The 25,536-nt window shown below is 42.8% G+C and overlaps 1 protein-coding gene across 2 annotated transcripts in view; it reads right to left on the reverse strand.

Annotated features, from left to right (window-relative positions):
- Positions 1–3,160: 3,160 nt before the first annotated feature.
- LOC148031600 (serine/threonine-protein kinase CTR1-like) overlaps positions 3,161–25,536 on the reverse strand; it is a 32,083-nt gene continuing 9,707 nt past the window's right edge. The window contains exons 6-16 of one of the 2 annotated variants that reach the window (XR_015691921.1): positions 21,957–22,463; positions 21,819–21,859; positions 7,341–7,409; positions 5,613–5,713; positions 5,356–5,440; positions 5,086–5,184; positions 4,934–5,002; positions 4,385–4,516; positions 3,962–4,056; positions 3,679–3,835; positions 3,161–3,518 (exon numbers count right to left, since the gene is read on the reverse strand). Coding sequence is in view for 1 of the 2 variants with exons in the window: in XM_087685181.1 (XP_087541307.1) it covers positions 3,434–3,518; positions 3,962–4,056; positions 4,385–4,516; positions 4,934–5,002; positions 5,086–5,184; positions 5,356–5,440; positions 5,613–5,713; positions 7,341–7,409; positions 21,819–21,859; positions 21,957–22,463 (1,283 nt within the window). In the remaining variant the exon portion in view is untranslated. The remainder of the gene's footprint in view (positions 3,519–3,678; positions 3,836–3,961; positions 4,057–4,384; positions 4,517–4,933; positions 5,003–5,085; positions 5,185–5,355; positions 5,441–5,612; positions 5,714–7,340; positions 7,410–21,818; positions 21,860–21,956; positions 22,464–25,536) is intronic. The other variant, XM_087685181.1, reaches the window with a different exon arrangement.

Here is a 25,536-nt window from a genome sequence, read left to right on the forward strand (position 1 = left end):
AGTATTGTCAGTGTAGTAATACACAGGCGGCTAGGCACAAGCACATTTACCCCCAATATGAATATCAAGAATTTGTCCTTAACAAACATGGGTATGTTGGATGCAAGCAAGAAGACCAATAACAAAGTTACCGATTGAGAGAGGAAGTCTATGTGGTATCATGAACCAAGAGACTAATGATAATACACAAATCAAGTATTAAGTGTAACTCGGCCCCCTTTTATTTTTTTTGTAAGCAAAAAGGGAAGAACTCGTGCAGTGATGCAATTGCTACCCTTTTCATTCACAAAGGAAAAGGAAGGGAGCCACAACCTAGCTAGCTTCACAAACCTGTAAACACAAGCATCATAGTTGGTAGGCCTAGCTAACAATGTCAATCTAATATAAACAAGCATACAATCTAATAAATATTATTGCATGCTATATATATGTGATTTGAGTGGACTAACGGGATATGTTGGGTGACTACAATGTGCTCTTATATTCATGAAAGGACTCATTCATTCCATTTTTTGGACGCTTTATTTTCTTGGAATTGAATTAATAGTTGTTCCTCATAATCTTCCTTCACTTTTGAGGATACATAAGTGGTTCATTGTCATGACTTCATTAACACACTACTTGTTAATGTTTGTTTTTGTTCCCGTTATGGGTAGCCTCAAAGTTATTAATTTGGACATTCTCAATGAAGCAATTAAAAGTCTACAAAATAGAAAAACTAGTAGCAACATGGAGGATAACAACAATAATAACAATGATGATGACAATAGACTAAACATGGAGGACATTTTTGCTATGTGTGTGGGGTGCTCTGTGTGTGTTTGCAAGCGCACATACTTAGTTTTTTTATGCTTTTAAGGTCATGTAAAAAAATATTTTTATGTTTCTAGATGTGAGGACTGACAAGAGTTTGGTGGATTTGTATCAACTACTTGACCTCTCGCCCATTATCTCCTCTTTTGTAACAAAGGCTTATAAAATTTGCATTATGCCTCTATGGATGCAAGAACATTGCAATCAACTCTACTACGCATTGATAACAAAATCTATCATTGCAATCAAGTCTGTTGCATTGATAACAAAATCTTATGGTGGAAATGCAAGAAAGGCCTATGAGTTGATAGGTAACATTGACAAAGTTGTACTTGACTATCTGGACACTTCATGGGATAGTCCCAACATACCCCTCCCTCCACACCAAGAATATTCAAGTAAAAGCCATACACCTTTCATGGGGAGTACTTACAAGAATGCCAAAGAACAATTGAATAACCAATGAAGAAGTCTTCCATAAAGTAGGCTACGTGCACCTGTGAACCTATGAAATGATGTCGTGAAACAAAGCATGCCACGAGTCTAAACATACCCAAGATATAGTCCAAGAAAAACCTAGGTGTCCAAGGCATAGTGCTTCTCCAAGGGTTGAAGAATAAAGTATGATACAAAGAACTATTGAAATCTCCACTTTAAATTATAGTCCATCCAATAATACAAAGCAAACCTATTCCACAAGCAAGATCTTCCATCAAATAATTCGAGAGATGCACAATGAGAAATCATGTATCTCACCATGGACCATACATTTTGTCTTACATCTCAAAGACCTTGAAAATTGTAGGCATTATGACTTAAGAAATATATGCATATGTAGATCTAAGTAGAGTGCATAATTTCCAAGCTTTCACTGGCATAGAAAATGTCAATGGCCTACCATATTATTCTGAATGAGGGTAATTCATTCCAATAAGTGTTCAAGCAACGTATCATCTATTAGATTGTCACATAATGTATCCATTCTCATGCAATGCATCGTATTCTTCATATAAGGATCTTCCACTAAGGACTTTAAATTTTTCATATGAGGACATGCCACAAGAACTACAATCCACATTTTGCCTACACCCACATCAACACCCCTCTTTGCTGAATGATGTTCAAATATGATCATCTTCTATCTAATTTATTGTATTCATGTGGAACACTCATGCATGTTCACATCATTTATCTTTTGCTCTATTTTCCTCTTATCAAAAATCTCATTTTATAATAGAAACTAACGCAAGACTTGTGTTTTTCTTTGGTTTATCATAGCAATAGAGTTACCTGTCCTTCATATATTAGTTGCTTCATGGATGTTAATCACTAATCAAATTCAATTGTGCCTCCTTCACAAATGTCTTGTTTCTTACCATAGCATTGTTCATTCTCTATGTGTTCATATTCATCAATCTACATGAGAGAGACAAGGTTTTTTTAAAGGGTTTTAGAGCCCTTCTCGAGACATTTTGACCTTCAAGAGAAGGCAAATATTTTTAAAACCTTGTTATCGAAAGGCAAGTTAAAAATTTTACCTTTCCTAGAGAAGGACATAATTTTACAAACCTTGCTATAGAAGGGTAGTTATGTCATGCATGCTTGGTCATTGTTGCAAGCACGGTTGATTATGAGAGAGGTTTCTCCAAAATGAATCATATCAAGTCCAATGATCGCAATAGGTTGTCACTCGAGAGCTTGAATCAACTCATGTTCCTTTCATACAATGGTGCTAAGGACCCTACAAATGTTGATTGGGATACCATCTATGCAACGTGGGATGGATTAAAAGCTCATCGCAATGTTGATGTTGTAACAACAAAGTTGATATAAGAAAGTATAAGTAATGGCATGCTTTGATTGTATTGCTATTTCTTTTGAGACTATGGATGATTGTAGAGCTATCTTGTTACCTTTCTAGACTATCTTAATTGATTGAGCTTTAGCCTCAACTTGGCATTGCCATTTTATTTTTGGTAATAGCATTATATTTTTCTAAATGCTTAAATAATTACTCATATGTTGTAATAAGTTTTAAATATTCTATCATCATATCATATCGGTATTAGATTTTTCTAAATTAATGGACACGAAAAACCAACAAGATGGCTTATATAAATGTCATAGTTATTTATTTTTTTCTCAAATACTATTCTATTAGCTAGAAATGCAAATTTTAGAATACATGTCTATCGAAGGTCAAAATTTTGAAAAAACCCTTCCACAAGAAAAGCACTTGTTCACGAGCCCTTCAATGGAAAAAACCTAGGGGACTTGCGAAAATAAACAGAAACGGTTTTTATGTGGTAGGAGCAATCCCAAGATGCCTTTAAGGCATATCCCCCGATTCCGGGTTTTTGAACCTTCGTGGATTGGAGCTTGAAATTTGGAAAAAAGAGAGAGGAGAGAACAAATATTCCAGTCACAGTTGTAAAAAACTGACGATTTAAGGAGTGATATTAACATTGCAAAAGGAAATGAATTTCATAAATGGTTTGAACCCCATGGCAGTGTCAATTTACATTTGCCATTTGATGTACACTGAAGCGAGATGCATTTGAGAGAGAATAAAACTCGCAGAACAAGAAGTCTCCCAGATCCTCCACTTGCCTTTCAAAGCTTAGCTAGGCGGTGCTGCTGAGAGCCTGGTTATACTTTTAAGTGATTCCATTATGCTCGCAAACGAAGGGCGTTGCCTTGGGTCACTGCATCAAACACAGATAAAGCACAGGCGCAATCAAAATCATGGACATAATTAAGGAAGTTTTTACCCTCTCACAAGTTCTTTATGGTGACAAGCTACATGCAATCACTTCCTTCAAAGGATTACACCAGATGTCTTTGTAGAAAGAATGAGATTGAGACCAGATCGGGACTGCTGTTTATGCAGACAAGATGTAGTTATCCCGTCTCTCCTCGTATCTACCCATCCATTGGGGGAACCTTGTCTAAGAGGAGGAATAAGATAGGTTTTTGAAGAAAGCTCTTCCTTCAGTAAAAGTTGAGGCTTAACATTCTGAAACTGCAAGACTGTTGTAAGAAAGTAATAAAAAGGGTAAAATGCCCTCTTGTTACATTAGCTCTACTTAAAATGCCCTCTTGTTACATTAGCTCTACTTATTTTCAGAGGTAAAGGTTTGATACGTACTCAGAAAAGCAAGCCTCTATGAGAGCCCCAACTTCAGGGTTCACATTCTTTGGGATCTGCAATCTCCTGTTTTGAAATCCCACAGCGCCGACAACCTGCAAAAAGTGAACGAGTAATGGAACATATTCATCAGGTGTGCAGACGCTGGACATGCGAAGAAGCCCATATATCAACGATGAAGTCAAAACCACTGCAGCTCGACAAACCAAGTCAACATAATGTAACTCAAACGGCACAAGAGCAATTATCCCACATCCTGCAATTATGAAAGGGGCAAGATGCCAGCCACTATAACTTAAGTAGATACATTCAGCCATCAAAGCTTGTATCAGTCAAACAGACGTCATTGTGTACAGCTGCAAGGCATGTAAGCATAGTACATTGATAAACATTCTAGAACTAACGGAGATGCGAGTGTAGAACCTGTGCAGGGCTTAAACCATTCCAAGGCTGCTGCAGCGTTACTAGCTCCCAAAGAATGACTCCATAGCTATATATGTCAGATTTCTCATTTGATGGCTCGTCCCGTAAGACTTCTGGAGCCATCCATTCAGGCTGCAAATACAAGGACTCCAAGACATGAGACAGATCACCTTGGGCCAGTCCTTCAAGCAATTTCTGGTTTCAATAGGGGTCGTAATAGATCGTTGACACATGCATCAACAGACTTTATACTAATCAGTACACAGCCAATCAGGCATATCAGCAACGGCCTTGATGTTCTGCACTGGAAAAGATTTAAATAACAACAGTCCTTTCAGTTGGCAAGCACAAGCATCCAAATATCTCCCTGAAACTTCTTGCCAAAATCACCATGAAAGCTGTCTTCAAATTTGAGCTGTCCCGTTTTGGTACATATATGTAACTCTTATGAAGTGACATTCTTAAATTCCTGGTTTCATGCTTCATAACATTGAAATTGAAACTACCATTTTTGAAACCAGTTCAATCGGGATAGAGAAGGGTGACTACCGTGCCAGCAGCAGACTTTGACGACAAGAAGGTATTTCCTTTAAAACGAGAGAGCCCAAAGTCGCACACCTGCACCAAGTCATAACTACATAAAAAGCCATCCCAGAATATTAACCTTGTGAAAGATTGGAGGTTTGGATCTGTGAAGGAACCTTTACTGTCCATGTCTTGTCCACCAACAGATTAGGTGACTTCAGGTCCCTATGCACAATTGGAGGATTTAAGCGATGGAGGTAGTTCATACCTCTTGCCTGTTGACATGTCCAAAGTTGAGGAAATCAAAATCCCAAGTGAGTTGGAATGAGGTCAACAGCACACGTGTGTGTACTAATTTTTCTTGTTAAATACCATTCGTGCATCTACTCAAAATAAACCTGCAGGATAGTTGATAAGCAGCAGCAAATAAGATGAAATGTACCAACCACATCAAGGGCCATACGTATGCGACGTTTTTCATCCAGCACCTCTTTTACACCTGCACGGTGTAGAAGTCGAAACAAACTGCCCCTGTACATATTCCATGCCCAAACCTTAAGTACAAACCCACCCCATTTAGTTTTATTTATTTGCATTTTGTTAGATTTGTGCACCAGTGCCTCTGCCCGGGTGTGTGTTCATGTGCGCATACAAAGATATGATTCAAAAGCTTAATGACTGGTGATCCATGCATCATGCGTACCTTGGAAGATACTCTGTTACAATTGAGAAGTTGGGCCGTTTGGTGACAGCACCCATAAAAAGCACGACGTTAGGATGGCGCATCCTTTTCATGAGGGCCACCTGAAGAAAGACAGCAGTAACCATAATCCCATGCCGACAAGATGTGTTTCGTTACCTCATCACAGAGAAACGGTCAATATTAAATTACATTTTCTTCTTTCATTTCTTAAATTACCAACACCACAACATCAGGTGGTGTTTTAAGTTGGAGTAGAGCTATGCCAAGCTGAGCGTCTTTACAGCCACAAAAGGCTAAGAACTACTCATTCTGCCTTGCCATAGGCCAAAATTTGCTAAACAGTTTTAAGTTATTATACTTTTCCCCCTCCAAATATTAGCCGAGGAAGCAGGCAAAAGCCATGCTGACATTGTTTCTATGTGCACGTGTCTTATCTCGAGAAATATTCTCTCCACTTCTTGCCAGCTTTTGCTTCTGTGGTTACTGAAGCTCATTCCAAGCTCCAAGTTGTTGGCATGCCTATTCCACTTTCTAATGCTCTTCTCAAGCTCTGATGACAAAACACAAGTCATATTTGGAATCAGGACAGTCGAAAACAGGGGGATACACAATTTCTCTAAATCTGCTGATGTGGCAGGAGCTGGTGCAGCATGTGATGATGTGACATAGCAGTGCAACACGTCCATCAATTGGAATAATTTGTACCAGTCTTGGTCGTTCTGACCAGCTCATCCACTTACCCTTCTGTAACCATTCTCATACCTGGATAACTCTCAGATAACACCACCTAAATGTGCCGTAAATGCATTGATTTGCTAAAACAAGTGCTGAGAAGCTGTTGATTCTTTTAAGAAGGCTGGTCAACTTGAACCGAAGCCATTTTGCCTCAGCATACTCTCTCCAACAAAATGAAGTCATTCCTTGCTGCACGAGTTATAAGGAGGTGACCTGCTGCTATATTCTCCTTGTTCCATTGCTGGTAGCAGGTTTAAAGTCCGTTTTTTCATTTGCATTAGTGGTCATCATCAGAACATTGCAGAATGTTTCCCTAATAGTCTTCTGAAGGACCCCTTATCTGAGCTCTGCCTTACCCTCATCATTGCCAGAACTAGATTATACCTTGTGCTTCTGCTGATGGGCTTACAAGACAAGCTGGCTGGCACAGTGAGATCGGACTTCAAGAAGGTGATTCACCAGATCCTCTACAGATTGTTGCATCAGCATCTTTAAGGAATTCTACATCAGGCTGCTAGTATATATGCAGAAGGGGACAGCAAATGGCTTTACGGTTTTGAATAATGGACAGCTTATAAGGCAATCTATAATTCACGAGTTCAGACTTGCTATAGAAAGAGGACGAGGATCATTTCGCCATCAGAAAAGGTGTTTTCTCGTTGATTTAGCCCAATGTTGGTCCCTAGCAGAACAAATCACAAGAGAGACTTTAGAAGCCACTGCAGTTGGCACTGTTTCAGGCACAGGAAGGCGGCCCTCTTCATTCAGTAAACAGACAATAACAACCCTCTATAGGCACGGATCCCAATGATGGCCATCTTCCTTTCATCCAACTAATATGAATCCCAACTATGGTAATTTTTCACTCACTTAGGTATTAGATCTCAAAAAGTATGATGGTGAGTTACACCACATTGAAACATGAGTTGGATTGAAAATCCTTTAGCCATTAAATGTTTGTTAAAAAAGGTTTGGCAGTAAGCCTAAACATACCTCTCTTACAAATTCTTCTAATCTCTCTTCCTGAAAATCTTGCTCAATAAGAATTTTTACAGCTACATCCTGCATGAAGCCCCACATATAACTCATTATGAGATCTTCATTAATTAGCCATTTACAGCAAACATGGAAAAGTTTCAAAAACTAAGACCATGCAGTGAAATCACTCCCCCCTCCAACCAAAAAGGAAAAACACTAGTTGAGCAATCTTTATTAATCAGACATTTACAGAGATGAGAAGCTTCTTTTTACAAATTTCTGGCCAGCTTTTGATGTTTTATTACAAGAAAATAACCGCTTGGTTAGCCTTGTCAATGGTGGTGGATAGGTATAAAAGAGAGCCGATACTACAATCCCTGTAGCATTTTAGTTTCTTAACACCCTTATAAAAAAGAGAGAAGAATTTACAGCTATGGGAAAGCATTGTCTGCAAAGGCTCTTTGACTGGTGGGGATAAATTACCGGGATATGCACCAGATTCTCAATGTAGTGCACAGTGGTGGATGCATGGCTTTCTTTTGACACAAAAATATGGGCATAGCAGGGTCTGGATACAAGTAGTAAAGTAATATAGAGAGTATACATAATGAGATGTACAAGGAAACCAATTTACTCTTCAAGTTTACCATGGATTCTCTTCTTTGCATGCCTCTTCATGATAGAAGTGTTTTTCAACATCTGGTTCCACATCAAACTAAGGCTTGGGTTGGGTATGCATACGAGGACATGGGTGTCATCTATGGGCTCCGACCAAACAGTAATCTCATAATCCATGCCTTCAAAGAGAATTTCCTTCATACAAGGATAAGAGGCAATCTAAGGCCAATCTAGTGTTGGTGACTTTGTGTAGAGGCATTTTAGCGACCTTGTGTTCTATTTCAGCAATATTAGCAGGGGAGCGGGTAAAAGGACAACAATTATCTGGGGCATGCCCAAACGTAAGGGGGTTGAGGATACCTGTGAAAGGAACCTTTGGGGTCATTTGATAAGAACTCCTAACTCTTGGACTCCATGACCAACGAGCTCAATCTGCGGACTGGTTGGTGGTATGAGATGCCACTCTTGAAGCTTGAAATTGGAGGCCCAATCATGTTAGTAAACCCAATTTCTGAGCAAGCTTGGATGACAAACAAGGAGATAAAGAAGATTCCCGATCTGCATTCGGAGCTTTGTGCTTATATATTGTCATGTTCAGATTTGGCAGGCCGATTCAAGAATGGGCCATAAACATGGACCAAACCCAATTGTCCTGCCAGAGGGTTAGAGCTCAAGGCAATACATGACATCTACCTATAACCAAACTTGGAGCCAACACAGAATCTTTCATATCATTACAAACAATAATTACAGGGAACAGCCGTCCCTGGCCCCGGAACGCAGAACTGCTGTCCCAAGCCGATGTGCCAAAGAGGATGCCAAAATGGGACCGGGGACATCCCTATCCTGTCCCTTACAATCATCCCCCAGTCTTGGCTGTCTCCTTGTCATGGTTTTCTTTTTTTTGGGTGGTTGGGTTGGGTTGGGGAGGGTCTTTTGGGGGCTGGTTTTTTTCTGGCTTTTTTAATGGGTGAGTGTTTTAGACTTCTTCCAAGGACTTCTCCTTTTGTAACACATACACATACAAAATCAGCATACTCTTGTATGAAGAAGCCATATCAAATCAGCCCACATTACATATGCAATTTTTCTACAATGGGAAACACATGTATGCATGCATGCACATGCATATGTTCTTTGGTAGTATACATTCACTCACACATCCACCCACCACATCACATGCATACATTTTAAAATGCTATTTATGTATGCCATCTGCTCCCCTGCCGTCCCACCCCCCATCCCCATTCCCTGCTTTTGGCTGTTCCCCATCCCGGACCTTATTCCCATCCCTATTCCCGTCCCCGATTCCATGTTACTATATTACAAACAAGCCATCCAACCTCAAGATTTCCAGGGTTGCCAATTTCACATCAACCAAATTTCAGCACCAAGCTGCATTGTTTGTGTTTGCATCTTGACACAAGGTTGTCTCCGTACGTAATACGAATTGATCCATACGGTACAATCCGTACAATACAGTACAATACATATTTGTACGATTTAGTACGAAAAAATAGACACTTTTTTGCCACTCTCCTTCAAGCTTACAACTTTCTTTTTTTATTTCTCCTTTCTTTTTTTTTCTTTCTTTCTTATTTCTCTCTCCCCCCATAGTTGCTTCTGTACGTGGTACGAAACAGTCTGTACGGTACGATCCGTATGGTATGAATTCGTACGATTTCGTACATTAAAACAGGCCTGTTTTGGCCACCTGGCTTGCGCATCCTCGTTCCGCATTTTCCTGCACCCCACGTCCCACGTTTCTTACACTTGCGCTTTTTCAATTTTGGGGGGGTGGGAAGCCTTGGATACCTCACCCCACCCCCTTTTCCAAAATCCAGCCATGCAAAAGGTGCTCCTCTTTGGATTCCTTCCAGCTTGCAACCCTCTCTTTGGATTCCTTCTCTCTTTGATTGTTTGAACTTTGAATTTTGACCCTTCTCTCATCTACAAAAGGTGCTCCTCTCCTCCATGCTTCCACACCAATTCAGCAAGCACTTACAAGTTACCATTCTCATCTTTCTCTTTCCCACACCCTATCGAAGCATTTGCCATTCTCAAATCTCATCTCCCATCCCCTCTATCCCGCACCCTATCAAAGCATTTGCCATTCTCATCTCCCATTCCCTCTCTCTCACTCTTGCTCTTTCAACTTTACCCCAACCCTCGGGCCTCTCAAGTCTCCCTCCCTTTCAACTTTCAAGACTCAAGTTTCAAGAGTTGAGAGTCGAGACTCAAGCATCTCTCTCTCTCTCTCTCTCTCTCTCTCTCTCTCTCTCTCTCTCTCGCGGGCCTCTTTATTCATCATTGGCACCATGACTCATGAGAAGCACGAGGCCTTTAATTTGCATGCAATCCATGTGAAGGACACAAAGAAGTCCAACTCCCACCATTGGACATGCAAGTATTGCGGGAAGCACTATACAAGTGGTGCAACTCGGCACATCTTTCCAAGATAGGGGGGCAAGTTTCTCCATGCAAGGAGATCCCTCAAAACATTGCGAAGGAGATTCTCGCCAAGATGAGAGGGGGATCCACAAGAGGAGGACGAAGTGGCTTATCGGCACCAACTCCTATGCCTACTAACGAGGAAGCATCCAATGTGGGCGTATCTTCAACCGATGTTGAAGAGGCCTCTACCATTGGTGGTAGGGACTCCACATCCGCATCTAGCTCCGAAGAGTGGAGGCTCATGCGGTGCCGGAGAGACAATTGTCTCTCTCTCAAGCTCCCCGTCATGTGCATGGATCGGTTTCCTTTCTTAGAGAAAGGCAACGACTTGCGGACATTGAAATTGCACGCACGGTGATTGAGTGCAATCTTGCATTCAATGTCCTAAAGCAAGAGTAATGGAAGATGGTAAAAGCCACTGCCAATGTGGGTCCATATGAAGGATGGACCGGTGTCACATACAACGACATGAGGACGAGAAAGATTGATGAAGAGGAGAGGATTGATAGAGCCCTTGATCCTATTCGGGCCGCATGGATAAAATATGGTTGTTACATTCTCACCGACAAATGGAGTGATCGTAAGAAACGGGGCATCATCAACATACTCATCTCATGTCCACTCGGCACTTACTTTTTTCGGGGCGTAGATACCGGCAAGAGGAGGAGAAAAACGACGGGCACATTCATCTACTGCCACATTCGACAAGCTATCATTGAGGTATACATTGCAATTTTCATTTTAAATTTGTTTCACTTTCTTTCATCATGATAATATCATGATTCATAATTGAAATTTGATTTATACATAACTTGTAATTTGTAAATTGTGGTTGTAGATGGGCCCCTCAAATGTGGTGCAAGTTGCTACCGACAATGCATCGAATTGTCAGTGCATGGGTCGTTTGCTTGAGGCCGAGTTCCCTACAATTGTGTGGACTCCATGTGTAAGTCATTGTTTGGACTTTCTCATGGAGGATATTGGGAAGCTCAAGTGGGTGAAGAGGGTGGTCCGCAAAGCTACATCAATTGTCACATTCTTCACGGTAAAGGTAAAGGTGCTTGTGATGTATCGTGAGCATAGCACACTGGAGTTGAAGAAACCTTCTTCATCTCACTTTGCTTACATGTGGTTATTGTTGGAGCGCCTTTATGAGGTGCAAGCCGCCTAACAATGGTGTCCACTCTATGGAATGAGTGGGATGAGCATGAGATAGAGGAGGCCAAAGCCATGCAACGCTTGTGCCTTAATGAGCAGTTTTGGCAAAAAGTCCGTGCTGTCGTCATTGTCGTGACTCCCTTTTATAGGGTGTTACGTATAAGTGATTGCGAGGAGTCCACTATGGGCCTTCTTGTTCACTTCTTTAGAGCGGCATTGGCAGAGACACATGCTTGTACAGTGATCACAGAGACACAGCGTGCACATGTTTTAGAGATAGCAGAGATGAGATGGACGTGGATGCATAAGCCCATCCATGGTTTTGCCGCATTGGTACATCCAGCCTACAAGTCACCGGCGGTCATGGATGATAGAGAGTTTCGTTCAGACTAGCTTGCTTATTTGACTCGTGTGGTCCTTGTTGATGACCACAATGTAGTGCTAGAGGAGCTAGGATGCCATGCAGATCAAAGAGGGCATGTGGCTTTTGCTTCTCCCACTTGTTGGAGGAGAGAGTCACTTGTGAAGCCTTTATTTTGGTGGCAAAACTTTGGATACGCATTGGAGACCCTTCAACCCTTAGCCATGAGGGTCCTTGCCCAGGATTGCTCTTCAGGTGCATGTGAGAGAAACTAGAGTGCCTATTCTCTCATTCACACAAAGATTCGCAATCGGCTTAGCACATGACAATTAGAGTGGCTAGTCTATTGCCGCACTAACTTACGCATGATGAGGGCTATGATGAGCATGGGTAGTCCGAAGCAAGTAAAGTTTAAACACTTAACCATAACATTTAAAATCTGTTGTTTTAACTTTTAAACTTTGAACTTTGAAGTTTAAACTTTATACTTTACAATTTAGACTTTAGCATTTACAATGATCAATCTTACGTGCATCACTGCATTGTGTAGGTGAATGTTGATACATTCAAGTTGACGGGCGATACTCTTCCGAGTGTACATAAGGAGGTGGACGAGAAGGAGGAGATGATTTTTGCAGAGCTCTATAGAGAGCTTATAGCAACAGATACTCGTGGGCGAGAAATTCGAGTAGGTGATAGCAGGGGCATGGTCATTCGACGCCCTCCATCATCGAGGAGGAGTGGTTCGAGTGGCTTGGAGACATATGTAAGGCGGGGCTCTAGTAGCTCACATCCTGTGCCTCATGATGATATCCCCCCCTTGCCTACACAGCCGCCACCTAGGGAGCCATCATTTGATGATAATGGTAACCTCATCAGTGAGGATGAGTATGAGTCTGTCTCATCATCGGATGTCAAGGAGTCATCTTCAGACTCTTTTGATGAGCACTTAGATGGTTCCAATGGTAATGATGATGATGATAGTGATGCCTCATCATAGATTCATCATTCATATGACATGTCACATAGATCTCTCTTTTTTTTTGTATCAAATATACTAGACTGTAGTTGTATCGCATGTTTTGCGTAGCCCATGCGACCGCGATGGTCACCCTCATGTATTCATCTTATTCTGTAATGAAATGGCTATTTCCACTTTAAACATGTATTCCATGATCTATCATTTAATGATTTATAGTTTTTGTTATTTAAAAAATCATCTTAATTTTTTTTCGTACTAATATCGTATCCTCATGACATCTTGAGATGTACTACTCACTAAGTAGGAATTTGTAGTTGATTAGCAATAGCCTTGGTTTCTAAGGTCATGGATGGCCTTTATAAACTTGGGCTGGCTAGGGCATGTCTTCAGCCACCAAAATCAAGGCCAACTTTCACAAATAATTGTCATGCATTTACACCTAGTTTCTACTCCTTAAACGCCCCAAAAAGCTTTATTTGTTATTAAAAAGATTTTATTTGCACAATAAGACAAATGCCCAAAAGTTTTCTAGAAAAGGGCATGTTCTGAGCATCCCATTGTTGGTCTGAGACCATCATCAATTCAAGTCTCTCTCTTTTTTTTTCGTAAAAGGTAATTGTATTACTTACGAAAAAAATACAAGATTACTTGATTACAAGATACATGACGACAATCTAAGCCATCATGTGAAGAGGTTCTAAGTACTACAAGTTACAATGTCATGGCAAAGACGCGGAGGAAATTGCCATATGCCACGGACGTAAGTCCTCCCTAGAGAGCAAATCAGAATGGTGGAGAAGAGCTAACTGCCAATACAAGAGGCCCTTAAGCCTCACAATATGCCGCTGAGCATTATAGGCGGAGTCAAAAAGAAAAGCATTCCGAATGGTCCAGTTATGCCAACAGCCCCAATATCGAAGAAAGTGATACATGAGCTTCATGTGTGGCTGTGCCGGAGTGGGGTATTTGGGCTGGCCAAAAACCCAATCAAAGGGGCGCAGGGTGAAACCAACCACCCCTTGCTAAACAGCCGACAAAAATAACCAGACTTTCTTAGCGATGGGGCAAGAAATAAATCAGTGGCGGGCGGATTCCACAGTAGTGGTGCAAAAGAAACAGGTGCCATTGGAGATTCGTCGCTTGGAAAGAGCTGAAGCAAGCGGAAGACCACCAATCATCACTCTCCAAAGAAAGACTTTATATTTAAAGGGTGTCTTGTTCAACCAGCCCTCCATCACAGTTGCCCTCCACCATGACCGGGATTTACGCAATCCCCATAAAGCATTCACTTTAGTAACTAGCCATTGATGATCTTTAATCAGAAGATGATACACTTGGTTAGCAGAAGCTTTGCTTAAATTCAGCCGGCCTTGTAGGTCCCAATCCTGCCAAGGATGATCCGAAGCAAGGGCAGGAAAGAGTTGTCTGCTCTGGAGCACCCTCAAAAGCTGTTCCCATAAAGGCCTATATCCACGAGGGATCCTAAAAAGCCTCCTAGCTGTACGAAACGATATAAGCACATTGCGACTGGCAAGGGTGGCATCCGCAACCGAAGACAAGCCCAAACATGCCATCCGGTTGAATTGTGGTCTAAGCTCATGTTTACCTTCCCACGAAAGTAAACGCGAGACTGCCAGTAATTCCAATTGAAAAGAGTTAGTAGCTAAGCGATCCTCCGTTGGATGCCACTGAGCCTTCTGGAGGACGTGTTTCCAAGAACATACCAAATGAGTAAGCAGCGATGAAGAAGAACTGGAGAACCGCGAATCAGCATTAAGAACATGCCACCAAGAACTCCGGATTTGGGTATTGCCATGCAAAAGCCCATGGCCCTCAAGGAAATAACGGGCTATATCGACCCAGGATGATGATCCGAGCACATGGCGCGGAAAAGAGACCAACGGAGTGCCTACATGTGAGTTTGGGCATCTAAAATAGCTCCGCCACCCATGCGTTTGGGGGTGCACACATGCGACCAAGAGATCCAGGAAATACCTGCATGCAATGAGTCCTTCTTCCATAGCATGAAGCGAATAGACTGAGTAAGAGCATTTAGAGTCGTAGTAGTCCAAGGCAACAATGGCAAGAAATATGTGAGCATTGGCAACATAATTGTCTGGGCTACTTTGAGGCGAACATGGAAGGGTCAGGCCTGAGACTTCCAATACATAAGCTTAGCCACCATTTTCTGAGAAATCCACTGCAGAAGCTGCTTTGGGGGAACATCAACACCCAAAGGGTACCCAAGATGCCTGACAATGGAGCCACGAGGAACAACCAGACCCTGCCAGTCCAAGGACTGCAAATCCGACTCCGTGCAGCTTAGAATGGCTGATTTGAGCGCATTGATACGAAGGCCGGACGCCTGACCAAAGAGACCCCAAACATCCAATGCTTTTCGAAGGTTATCCTTGTCCGCACGCAAAATCATAAAGGTATCATCTGCCAGGGATTGGCTAATGAAGTGCTATCCTGTAGGAAGCGACAGTCCGGCCAACTGAGAAGAGGCTACCATATGAGATAACATGGAAAGAACTGGATATGTCGCAAGGGCAAAGAATAGAGGGCTCAAAGGGCACCCCTGTCTGACAAAGCGGGCAAGGACAAATGGCTCAGTAACACCTCCATTCAGCATGACTCGCGAAGACGCCGCAGCGCTAATGGTGTAGATTAGACGAGACATCCGAGCACCAAAGCCCATAGCGGACATAAGTTCAGCAACGAAAGACCAGTCTAGATAGTCAAAAGCCTTTTCCAGGTCCAGTTGAATCAGTACTACCTCCTGATTAGAATGCCTTGCATAATCAATTGCCAGTTGAGCATTCAATACATTGTGCAGAATATTTCGGCCCTTAATGAAACCATACTAGAGAGGGTGCACAAGGGCAGGGAGATGCTTATGGAGCCGATTCGCCATTACTTTGGGTGTAGACATCTCGCTTAGCAGGATCAAACAGACGATAACCTTGGGACTGGGAGCTGTAACCAACAAAAACCTGTCGTCCGAAAGCCGCCTCTAACTTGTCACGCTGTGTCTTCAAAATGTGCGCATAAGCATCACACCCAAAGATCCTGAAATAAGAGACATCATGCTTAGTCCCGAAGTAAGCCTCAAAAGGTGTCATCCTATCAATGGCAGAAATGGGAGATCGATTGAGGATACGGTAGCCACGGCCTCGACCCACAAAAACTGAGGTGTCTGTCGGTGCTCCATCATGGTGCGCGCCATCTCAATCACACTTGGGTTCTTCCACTCCAAAATGCCATTCTCTTGGAGAGTGTTGGTGCTAGCAAACTCCTGGTGAATGCCCCTATCTACACAAAAACGAGCAAACTCATTAGACATAAATTCACCTCCCTTGTCTGAACGCAAGGTCTTCAGTCACCGGCTAGAACGGTTCTCCTCAAAGAGAAGCCAATCCTTGAAGTAAGAGAAAGCCTCCGACTTCAAAGTCAAGAAATAGGCCCAAGTCATCCTGCTGTAGTCATCTACGATCAACATGAAGTACAAGCTCCCCTTCAGGGACTCAGTCCTCATCGGACCACAAAGATCTGTAGATACAAGCTCCATGGGTGAAGTAGACCGCCTAGAAGCTTTGTTGGGAATCACATCCCAATGCAGTTTCCCACGAAAGCACGAGATACATGGCTGATGGCTCACCACTATGTCCGGTAATCCTCGGACAAACGACCCTCGCGACGCCTTCCAAAGGCACTCGTAGTTCAGGTGGCCAAACCAAGCATGCCATAGCTCGAACTGTGTCTGAGAAGGAAGAAGAAGAGAGGTAAGAGCTGGGGAAGACTTCAACTTGTAGATGCCATCCTCCTCATACCCTGCAGAGAGAACCTTCCTCGATCCACGATCAAGGACGCGAATAGTATCATTGTCAAACTCCACCAAGAGACCAAGAGCACAAATCTTATGGACCGAAAGCAAATGATATCCCAAGCCTGGCACATGCAACACCTCGGAATTGTGGGTACCACCACATCCATCTGGAATAAGCTACATCATCTCACCCCGTGCAGCAATAGACACAGAAGAGCTGTCTCCAATGAAAATCTGCCCACGCGAAGGTCGCAAATGGGCAACACCATCGGAAGAAGGAGTCATGTGCCGTGAGGCACCACTGTCCACAATTCACTCTCGAGCCTGGGGAGCTATCATCGCAGCATCAGAAGTCTTCGATGTAGAGTCTTCAATGACTGCTAAGTATAGAAAAGCAGCTGATGAGGGTGCAGCCACCGCTCCAGAATCCTTCGTGTCCTTCTTCTTGGTGTCCTTCTTGTCTTTGTCAGGGCAATCCTTCTTCCAGTGACCGATCTTTCCACAAATATAGCAAGTCGATTCCTTCTCCTTGTCCTTCTTGGATTTGTTGTCCTCCTTCTTCTTCTTTTGGTCCTTCCCCTTCTTCTGAGAGACTTGACCAATCAATGCCTCCAATTTGAAAGCATTATGTCCCTTCAACTGTTCTTCTTGGTCCAAGACCATAGGAACCAACTCTTCCTACTGAAGAGTCGACTCCCGCCCTGAAGCAATAAGGGCAGAATAAAAAGTACCAAATCGTGGCGGCAACTGGGACAATAATGTGATCGCCATGTCTTCGGAGGAAATAGACTTTCCCACATTTTGAACGTGCATCTGAAGCTGCCGAAGCTTGTTGATGTATTTCCGAAGCGAAGAAGACTTATTCATGAAAAAGGTTCGCATCTGCATCTCCAAAGAAACCCTCTTCATCAGGGTCATCCAGTTGTACATCTCGTTGAGCTCCAACCATATCTCTCGAGCCACCGTCAAGTGCTCGATGTGAGCTATCATGGCTGTAGTACAAGACAGAAACAGAAAAGATTGAATCCTGGCATTCAGTTTGTCCCAATGAGACTGGGCCTTGGTCAACTCCGCACGAGCATTGGAAGAGAGTTTGGACTCATCCCTCACCGAGGGCTTGTGAATCTCCTCCATCATCAATTCCGCCAAATCATAAGACTCCAAAATGGCCAACATCATCACCCGCCAGATGCGGTAATTATCACCATCAAGCTTTTGATCTGATGGAAGAGCTGGTGGGACAGGCACCTTCATATCCATTATCGCCTAGAACTCCAAATGAGTCTCTGTAGACATGTTAACCTGCAAGACCTGCACAAACACAAAATCAGCCCCCTCTGACTGTGTAAACACAGCCTTCTAGGGCTGATTCCTCCGCTGCCCAAACCTTCTTTACCCGCCAGAGGCGATGAAAAAGTAAAATCTGCAATGGAAGGCCTCAAACACAACCTTCCTCCCCTTCGAATAGCAATAACCTGCAGCAAATTTGCCGATTAGACTCCTTTCCCGTACGCCCACGCTCGCTTCAGCCTTGATCCGATGCACAGCCCTCCCACTCACCCTCGAATCTTGGAAATACAGCATTGTGTCGCGCTGAAATCTCCTCTTCAAATAGGTTCAGCCCTCAGTCAAACCATCTTCACCGCTCTGAAACCATGTCAGAGTGCAGCAATGCGGAAGCGTAGGACAAAGACTGAGAGAGTGAACACAGAGGGAAGAGAGAAAGAGAAAAGGAGACAGTGTAAGCGCAGAAAATCTGCAGTGTAGTATGCTGTATAAGAGTGCAGAAATATACACGAGGGCAAAGGAAATATCTACGTATGTCTCCGACTTGATGACCTCGATCTCTGTCAGCCCGAGCACAGTCTGTCTCAGCCAACAGATCTCAAGACCAAAATCTGAAGTGAATAGATGATGGAGTGTGCCACAAACCAGCTATAAATAGCCAGAAAAATAGGAAATAGCTGCACCAGGTCAGCTGCATTAAATGCAGCTGACTGCAGTAAACTGACCGATTAGACTTGACAGAACTGCTGTCCGACTGCCCAGTGCCATGTGGTATACTGTCGTACTGCTGACGTGTCCTCTATGCTGACGTGGAGCCTGCTGTACTCTGCTGTCCACCGACTGTCCAGGAAATGACTGTCTAACATAGATGACCTTATCGATCGACTTTGTGATGCCCGCTATTTCACCAAAACCAATCTAAGGTCCGGATACCATCAAATACAAATAGCTTCGAAGGATCTCCTGGAAATTGTGTTTCAAATGCGGTATGGACATTATCAATTTTTTGTCCTACCTTTTGGATTGACCAATACTCTGCACCAACAGATAATGAATTATTTATTCCATCCATACATTGGAAAGTAGATAGTTGTTTTCCTTGACAACATCCTTATTTATAGTAAGTCGTTGGAGAAACATGCCAAACACTTGAGCGTTAGTTGGTCTAATGAGCTCAATCAATGTTTTCAAACATTAAAACCGCTCATTATCATTGCGTTAATATTGCAGATTATCAATCCGAATAAACCTTTTAAGGTTCGTAGAGAAGCGAGTGATTATGATGTAGGTGTTGTCCTTTATCAGGGTAGCCGACCTATCGCATTCAAGAGCCATAAGCTTAGCAATGCCCAAACACGTTATATTACCCAAGAGAATGAATTATTTGTGGTCATCCATGCACTTGAAGCATAGCATCATTATTTGTACAGTGTCTGCTTTATTATTTGGACGGACCACCACTCATTGAAATACCTATGTGATCAGTCCAATCTCCGTGGCTGTAAGGCGAGATGGGAGGAGCTTATGCAAGAATTTCAGTTCAAAATTCACTAGAGGAAGGGGGCAACTAATCTGGTTTGCATCTTGGACCATCATGCAGCTATCGCCTAGTCATAGCAGCCTTCAACAACCGCGTTACAGCAGTCGTGATCATCAAGATAGTCATTTGCATTTTGCTGGTTCTTCTCTCCTACAAGCAGACAACCATCTTTATATGGTGTTCTGGTCATCATTCAGCCATTGCCTAGCAGCAACAGCAGGTATTCTTCCTGTACAGCTATCACCATCATCACCACAGGGCCAGATCTTCATTTTTCTGCTGCTACAGTCAGTGGCACATCTACTACAACAGCCACCCTACTTCTCGGAGGCTCTATCAGATAGTAGACAGCTGCATTTTGCTGCTGCAACTTCTCCACCACCAAACACTCATGTTTCTGCTACTGGAGCTCGTGGACCTCATTCTTTTTCATCTTCATCTGCTGTAATCACTACAACTATGGAGGACCATGTTTTGCTCCTTCACTGATGTCCACCTTCATCTAGTGCTTCTTCAACACATCCTAGCCAGAGGAGTGTGCTGCAACCTTGATCAGCCATGACAGTGCAGTCATCTTGAGTCACTCTGTCAACTGCAAACTCCATGGCTCACAACCCCTAGAGATACAAAGGTCCCCATCGTATCGGCCTTGTTCATTATTCATCATTCCATTCATTCTCTGACCTGCGTTCATTCATTGTTCATGTTTGTCGTGTATTCTGTTGTCTCCACTGCAAACCCTACCACTTCTTCGCATTCTTTCACAGTGATTTCAGCACCTCCCTGTGTTTTCTTCACAGCATGATGAAGCACTACACTCCTCTTCCTGTATTTTATTTGACAATCCAAGTGATTAGGATAATTCCTCAGAGGGAGGTTTGCAAAATGTTACCTATGCAACAAAATACTTACTACTGCCAAGCAAAACTTCATTTGCTAGGTACAAAAAGTTTGCTCAAATATGAAAGACTACAAAATCTTGTAGTCAATCTTCAAGGACTTGGATCAGCATCCACTGTGTGTAACTGAAGTCCCACATAGAAAGTAAAGAAGCAGTCACTGTCTCAATTTGCCCCTTCAGGCTGGTGAATCTGGTGAAGCACATCAGAATGTGTGAACCTATCCAAAGGATACGCTATTCAAACTCTATTTTCCCAGAAAACCACAAAGGATATATAGGTATGACTCCCTACTGAGTTTGCTAACAGGCCTGTTACTGTGAAGGTGACTGGCCATTGGGAAGAAGCAAAGTAGGTGACAAGTGTGCGCATACCCTTACTCTCCTAACATTTCCTACAATCTAATATGCCTGTGCAGGTGCCTTGTGGCTAATTCCTGGTGATAAAATCAACTGCTAAGCACACAACTTGAGCAGAAGCTGTTAATCGTACCACAGTGAAGTGTAGCATCAGATATCCAATGCTTCTCTTCTTGTTGTTCCAAAGTATGAAATGGTTCTCTTGCAGCACTATTCTAAATACCTTATGTGATTTTTGGCACTCCTTCCAGCTTCCTTGCAACAATTCTTGCACAAGCTATGTAGTTATAAATCATCAATCTGGATCACCTTAGGGCTCTCCTACAACCTCTGGACATCATATCCACTTTACTTCCCCCCAGCAGTTCCCTTGAGAACATGGAGCTATATTTCTCCGGCTCATAAGATTGCTCAACCATTTCAATGTACTTGTAGCTGCTTTGGATGCATGCAAAACGAAGATGATGCTTGAGAGAGGAGAGATTTCAACTGTTCCTTTCTAAGGATAACTAACTTAACACTGGCCACCTTATAAAATAAATGCCTCATAAGTGTTAGAAGATTAACTGACTAGAAGCAAAAGAACTGAGAGGTTTTGCATTTTAGTGAACCCAACAAAATTGAAAAATCAACTGGCTCCATTTATAGAGAATCAGGTATCACAGGTTCTTCAATTTAGACAAGAGTCTAATCCTGTAAGTTCAAGTGCAAGAATGAGCTTCTCAGAAAAGCATGGAGAAAGAAAAACTAAGGTATCTCTGATTTTCATTCAAACGCTCAACAAGTCTAGGGGACAGACAGGTCATATGCCTACCACACGAGATCCTTAGCATGAAAGGAGGTTTCTTCCCTTGGCATCATGATACACATATGAAGGGTTTACAATATCCAAAGATTAATGAAGTAACATAAGAGATGCAACAAGGAACTTAAAGACACTTGTTGTTAAACATAAATTCAATAATAAAGGCACAAACTTTGCTCTCCAAAGAATTTTAGTACTCACAGAGCCATGCCAATCAGCTCGATGAACAGTCCCGAATGACCCTGTCAAAAATCAACATCCAAGCCAAACATTCACCAAGATGGCAGCATGAGAAAGCAAACCTATCATACAAGCTGAGAATTCCATTGGAGACCATACCTGCCCCAATTCTTTCTCGCAAGACAAGTTCTTCCCATGGAATCTCAAAACCATCCAAAGAAAGTGCAAGGTCAAGACTCTGTGGCTTCTTTGCTTTCCTTTGCTGAGATTCACCCTCATTAGAATTTTGAACCATCAGCTTGTTCTTTGATTGGAAAGATGGTTCACCTTTATCTAGATTATTTTGAGCCTGTATTACAGTCTGTATCAGTGAAGCCCCTGACTGCAGTGTGATTTCATGAGAGGAAGTAAGCCTCTCTTGTATAACCAAAGCAGAATCGTGTTTCTCAGCTACAATTGCAGCATCTGAAACAAAGGAAAAATTTCTGCCCTCATGTGAAAGTTTCTCATGACCAAGTTTATGGTCAGGCCTTGATAACTTTACACTGGAGCTCTTGCATTCTCCTTCTGAAGGTGGAATTATTGACCATAGGTTTCGAAGTCTTGCTGTATCCAGAGCATTTGAATGCCCTAACATGTCCCGCACACATCGTCTGTCATTTGATCCTGTCATGATCCAGATAAAAGATATTGTACAATCTCAGTACAATTTAACTTGGTTGAACATTTTTCTAAACAGAGATTGCAGCAGATTCGCATTTTCAATACCCTAGTGACTAGTCAGTTGGCCGGTCTGGTCTTATGTTTTTTTGGCACAGAAAAAACATAACAAATTCTATTCAAACAATCCTATGCAAGAAGTTCGAAGTTAGTAGGAGACGCGTGTAATGAGGGAACACAGTACCTTCCATGCAACTTTGCAACCAAATGACCACTTTAGTCTATGATGCAAGAAGAAACAAGTGTGTCAAAACTGGTGGCACAGTATGTACAATGAAGGTGAGTAAACACTGTATATAGCAAGGAAAGACTGCCACAGCTGGTACAATGAAAAGAAGAGAAAGTGCAAGAAATGCAAGCAATGGGGGAAACATGACTAGTTCCTATATGACAAACACTGGCTGCTTGACCCATGCCCATCATCTCCTTTCCGAGGGAGTAAACACTGTATATAGCAGGTAAAGACTGCCACAGCTGGTACAATGTAAAGAAGTGAAAGTACAAGAAATGCAAGCGATGAGGGAAACATGACTAGTTCCTATATGACAAACACTGCCTGCTTGACCAATGCCAATCATGTACCCCCCCCCCCCCCCCCAACTAGGAGTATCAATGCCATTGGTGAGACCTCAATAGAAAGTACACAAGAACATTTTTGCGAATGAACAGGAACATTGTCAGCACCCTGAAAAATATAACATGGTATCAAAGCCAAAGGCGCTCAATGAGCTGTGAAGATCCTCTGCATCGGTGAAGGCAAAGACACGTTGCAAGTTCGGTATCCACATCTAATTTCCTTACCATTTCTATAGCGCCACTGGGAGATATCCTTCTTCTCCCTCCCACCCTCCCTTTTACACGTTGGAAGATTGTCGACATCGACCTTTGCTTCCTATCCCACCGGAGTATATGCATCTTCCACTAGGCACTCCTTGTGGTAACTTTGCTTTTTAGGCCACAAAGATTGTCTTACATCGGCTCTCGGCTTAGTATGCTCAAGGAAATAAGCCGCATTCAACGTGCACTAAGTCCTCACGAGCAAACAGAGGCTTTAAGACCTCTCGAGGCGATAAGCCCTCCTGGAGATCACCACACTGTGCGGAGGTTTCCCCCACCCATTTTCGGGTTCAATGGCTACCATGGCCCGCATCTCCTCCACGGTCCACTCATTGAGAGCCCACAACTATTCCCCACCCTTGGCTCACCTTGAGCCTCCTACCCCACCCTCTTCTCCTCACCTGTTCAAGAAGACATCTCTGGGTGTTCTCTAGTTTTTGCTCCTTCCAAGCCCCAGATACCTTCTTTGGCACGACCGGCGGTACTTCTTTCATCATCAAATACCTCGAAGTCTGTGATCCATGAGTTGGAGTCCCTATCCCTCTCAACAAGGGCTCCAAAGGAGATCTTTTTCCTTTGCCATCAAAGGGGGCATCTCATTTTTCTTCGGCTTCAGAGGGGGCTCCTACCCCTCCAATTTCAAAGGGGAACCCTACTACTCTCAAAGTTCCTCACCCACCATCATTTACTTTCGAGGAGTGGCTTTCTTTCGATAAGCAGTCCTTTCCTCTACTCCCACCCAATCTTTAGAATATCTTCAATTGGGGCCCTTGGATTTTCAGCCGCAAATTTGTGACTAGGCCTTCATATTTCTTCTAGCATGGTGTAATCGAGCTTGTGGCTTCTCACTTGAGGTTGTGTTTCAGATTCTATTGCTCATTTGGTCTCCTCACTATCTTCCAAGTCTCCTTTCAAGTGGCATTCTCGGATTACAGAGTTGATCTTCTTCTCTTCACCTTACTCATTTTTTTGTACTCTTTTTTGGTCCTAAGAGGGTGTGTTGAGAAACCACATCCATACAGTTTTCCTTCTTCATTCCCATTTTCAATGAGCGCCGTTCAAGAGACTTCAAAGGGCGAGTCTCGAGACAAGTCATGCCTATATATATTCGACACATCCTCCATTTTCAGTATCTCACCACCCTCACTTCTTTTGAAACTTTCATCTCTCTCCTCTCCTTCCATTATCTTCTTTAGGCACCCTGTCTAATCTGCATCATGTTTGCGTTTGGAATCCATTCTCAACTTGGCGTCAACTTGTCCACTCTCGCGACAGCACATCCGCAATTGGCGAGATTCCTACATAGTGAGCGACAGCTCTTCTCCTGGCATTGGCTTCTAACAACTCGTCACAGCTCCTTCGCCTCTAGACGACTTCCTTCATCAGCTTGTGTTACTTGCGAATCATGTGTAATCAATCTTACATCCCTCCTACCAATATTAGCTACACCATCTAGACCAATTGGTGAGGTTGGCCACCTCTCCGATCATGGAGGACATATGACATTTAGGATGACTGGCGACCCATCTTCTTTATTTTAGCCACGCCTAGTGTTAGGTTCGTACAACCCCTTTGAGTTGTATGAATCAAAACCCTCTCCTGTTTCTTCTTTTCTTCTGCAAGATCCGAATGATTTTCCATAGGTAAACATCAATAGAGGGGGCTCTCAAAGCAGGTATCCTTCATCAAGTATATCTACATCTTCTATTTCATTTGAGTATGTAAGCCACTCTTCTCAAATCCCTCCCATTCCACCCACCACTTCATATCGCGGTACATCATTAGGGGGAATGCTGCCCTTTAACATTGTACCCTCCACTTACCCTCAAGCCACTTTGCACCATGGGGCCTTGTTACAAGGCATTCTTGTTGAGAAACATGAATCCTTGAGCAAGGTCTAGCTACGGAGGACAAAAGTCAATGACAAGAAGCATGATGACTAAGACTAGACATTGATTGTTACTCAAGTGAATTAGGTTCCAAGATAGATTAGCTTGGACTTATAAACACTATCTTGAGTAGAGAGACAAGACTAAAAGTACAAAGTATAATAGCATTCATCATTTAACTCAATGTCAAGCACATGCTTTTATAGTTGTAGGATGACTCCCCTTTTCTCACTATACCTATGGAATTCAGGCAGCTTCTCCTAGGCTATTGCATATCCCTTGCCCTACTGCTC

The sequence above is a fragment of the Lygodium microphyllum genome, chromosome 9 (genome assembly GCF_053477565.2).
Source record: "Lygodium microphyllum isolate KBCC chromosome 9, Lygodium_microphyllum_v1.1.10, whole genome shotgun sequence".
In the NCBI taxonomy this organism is placed as follows: domain Eukaryota; kingdom Viridiplantae; phylum Streptophyta; class Polypodiopsida; order Schizaeales; family Lygodiaceae; genus Lygodium; species Lygodium microphyllum.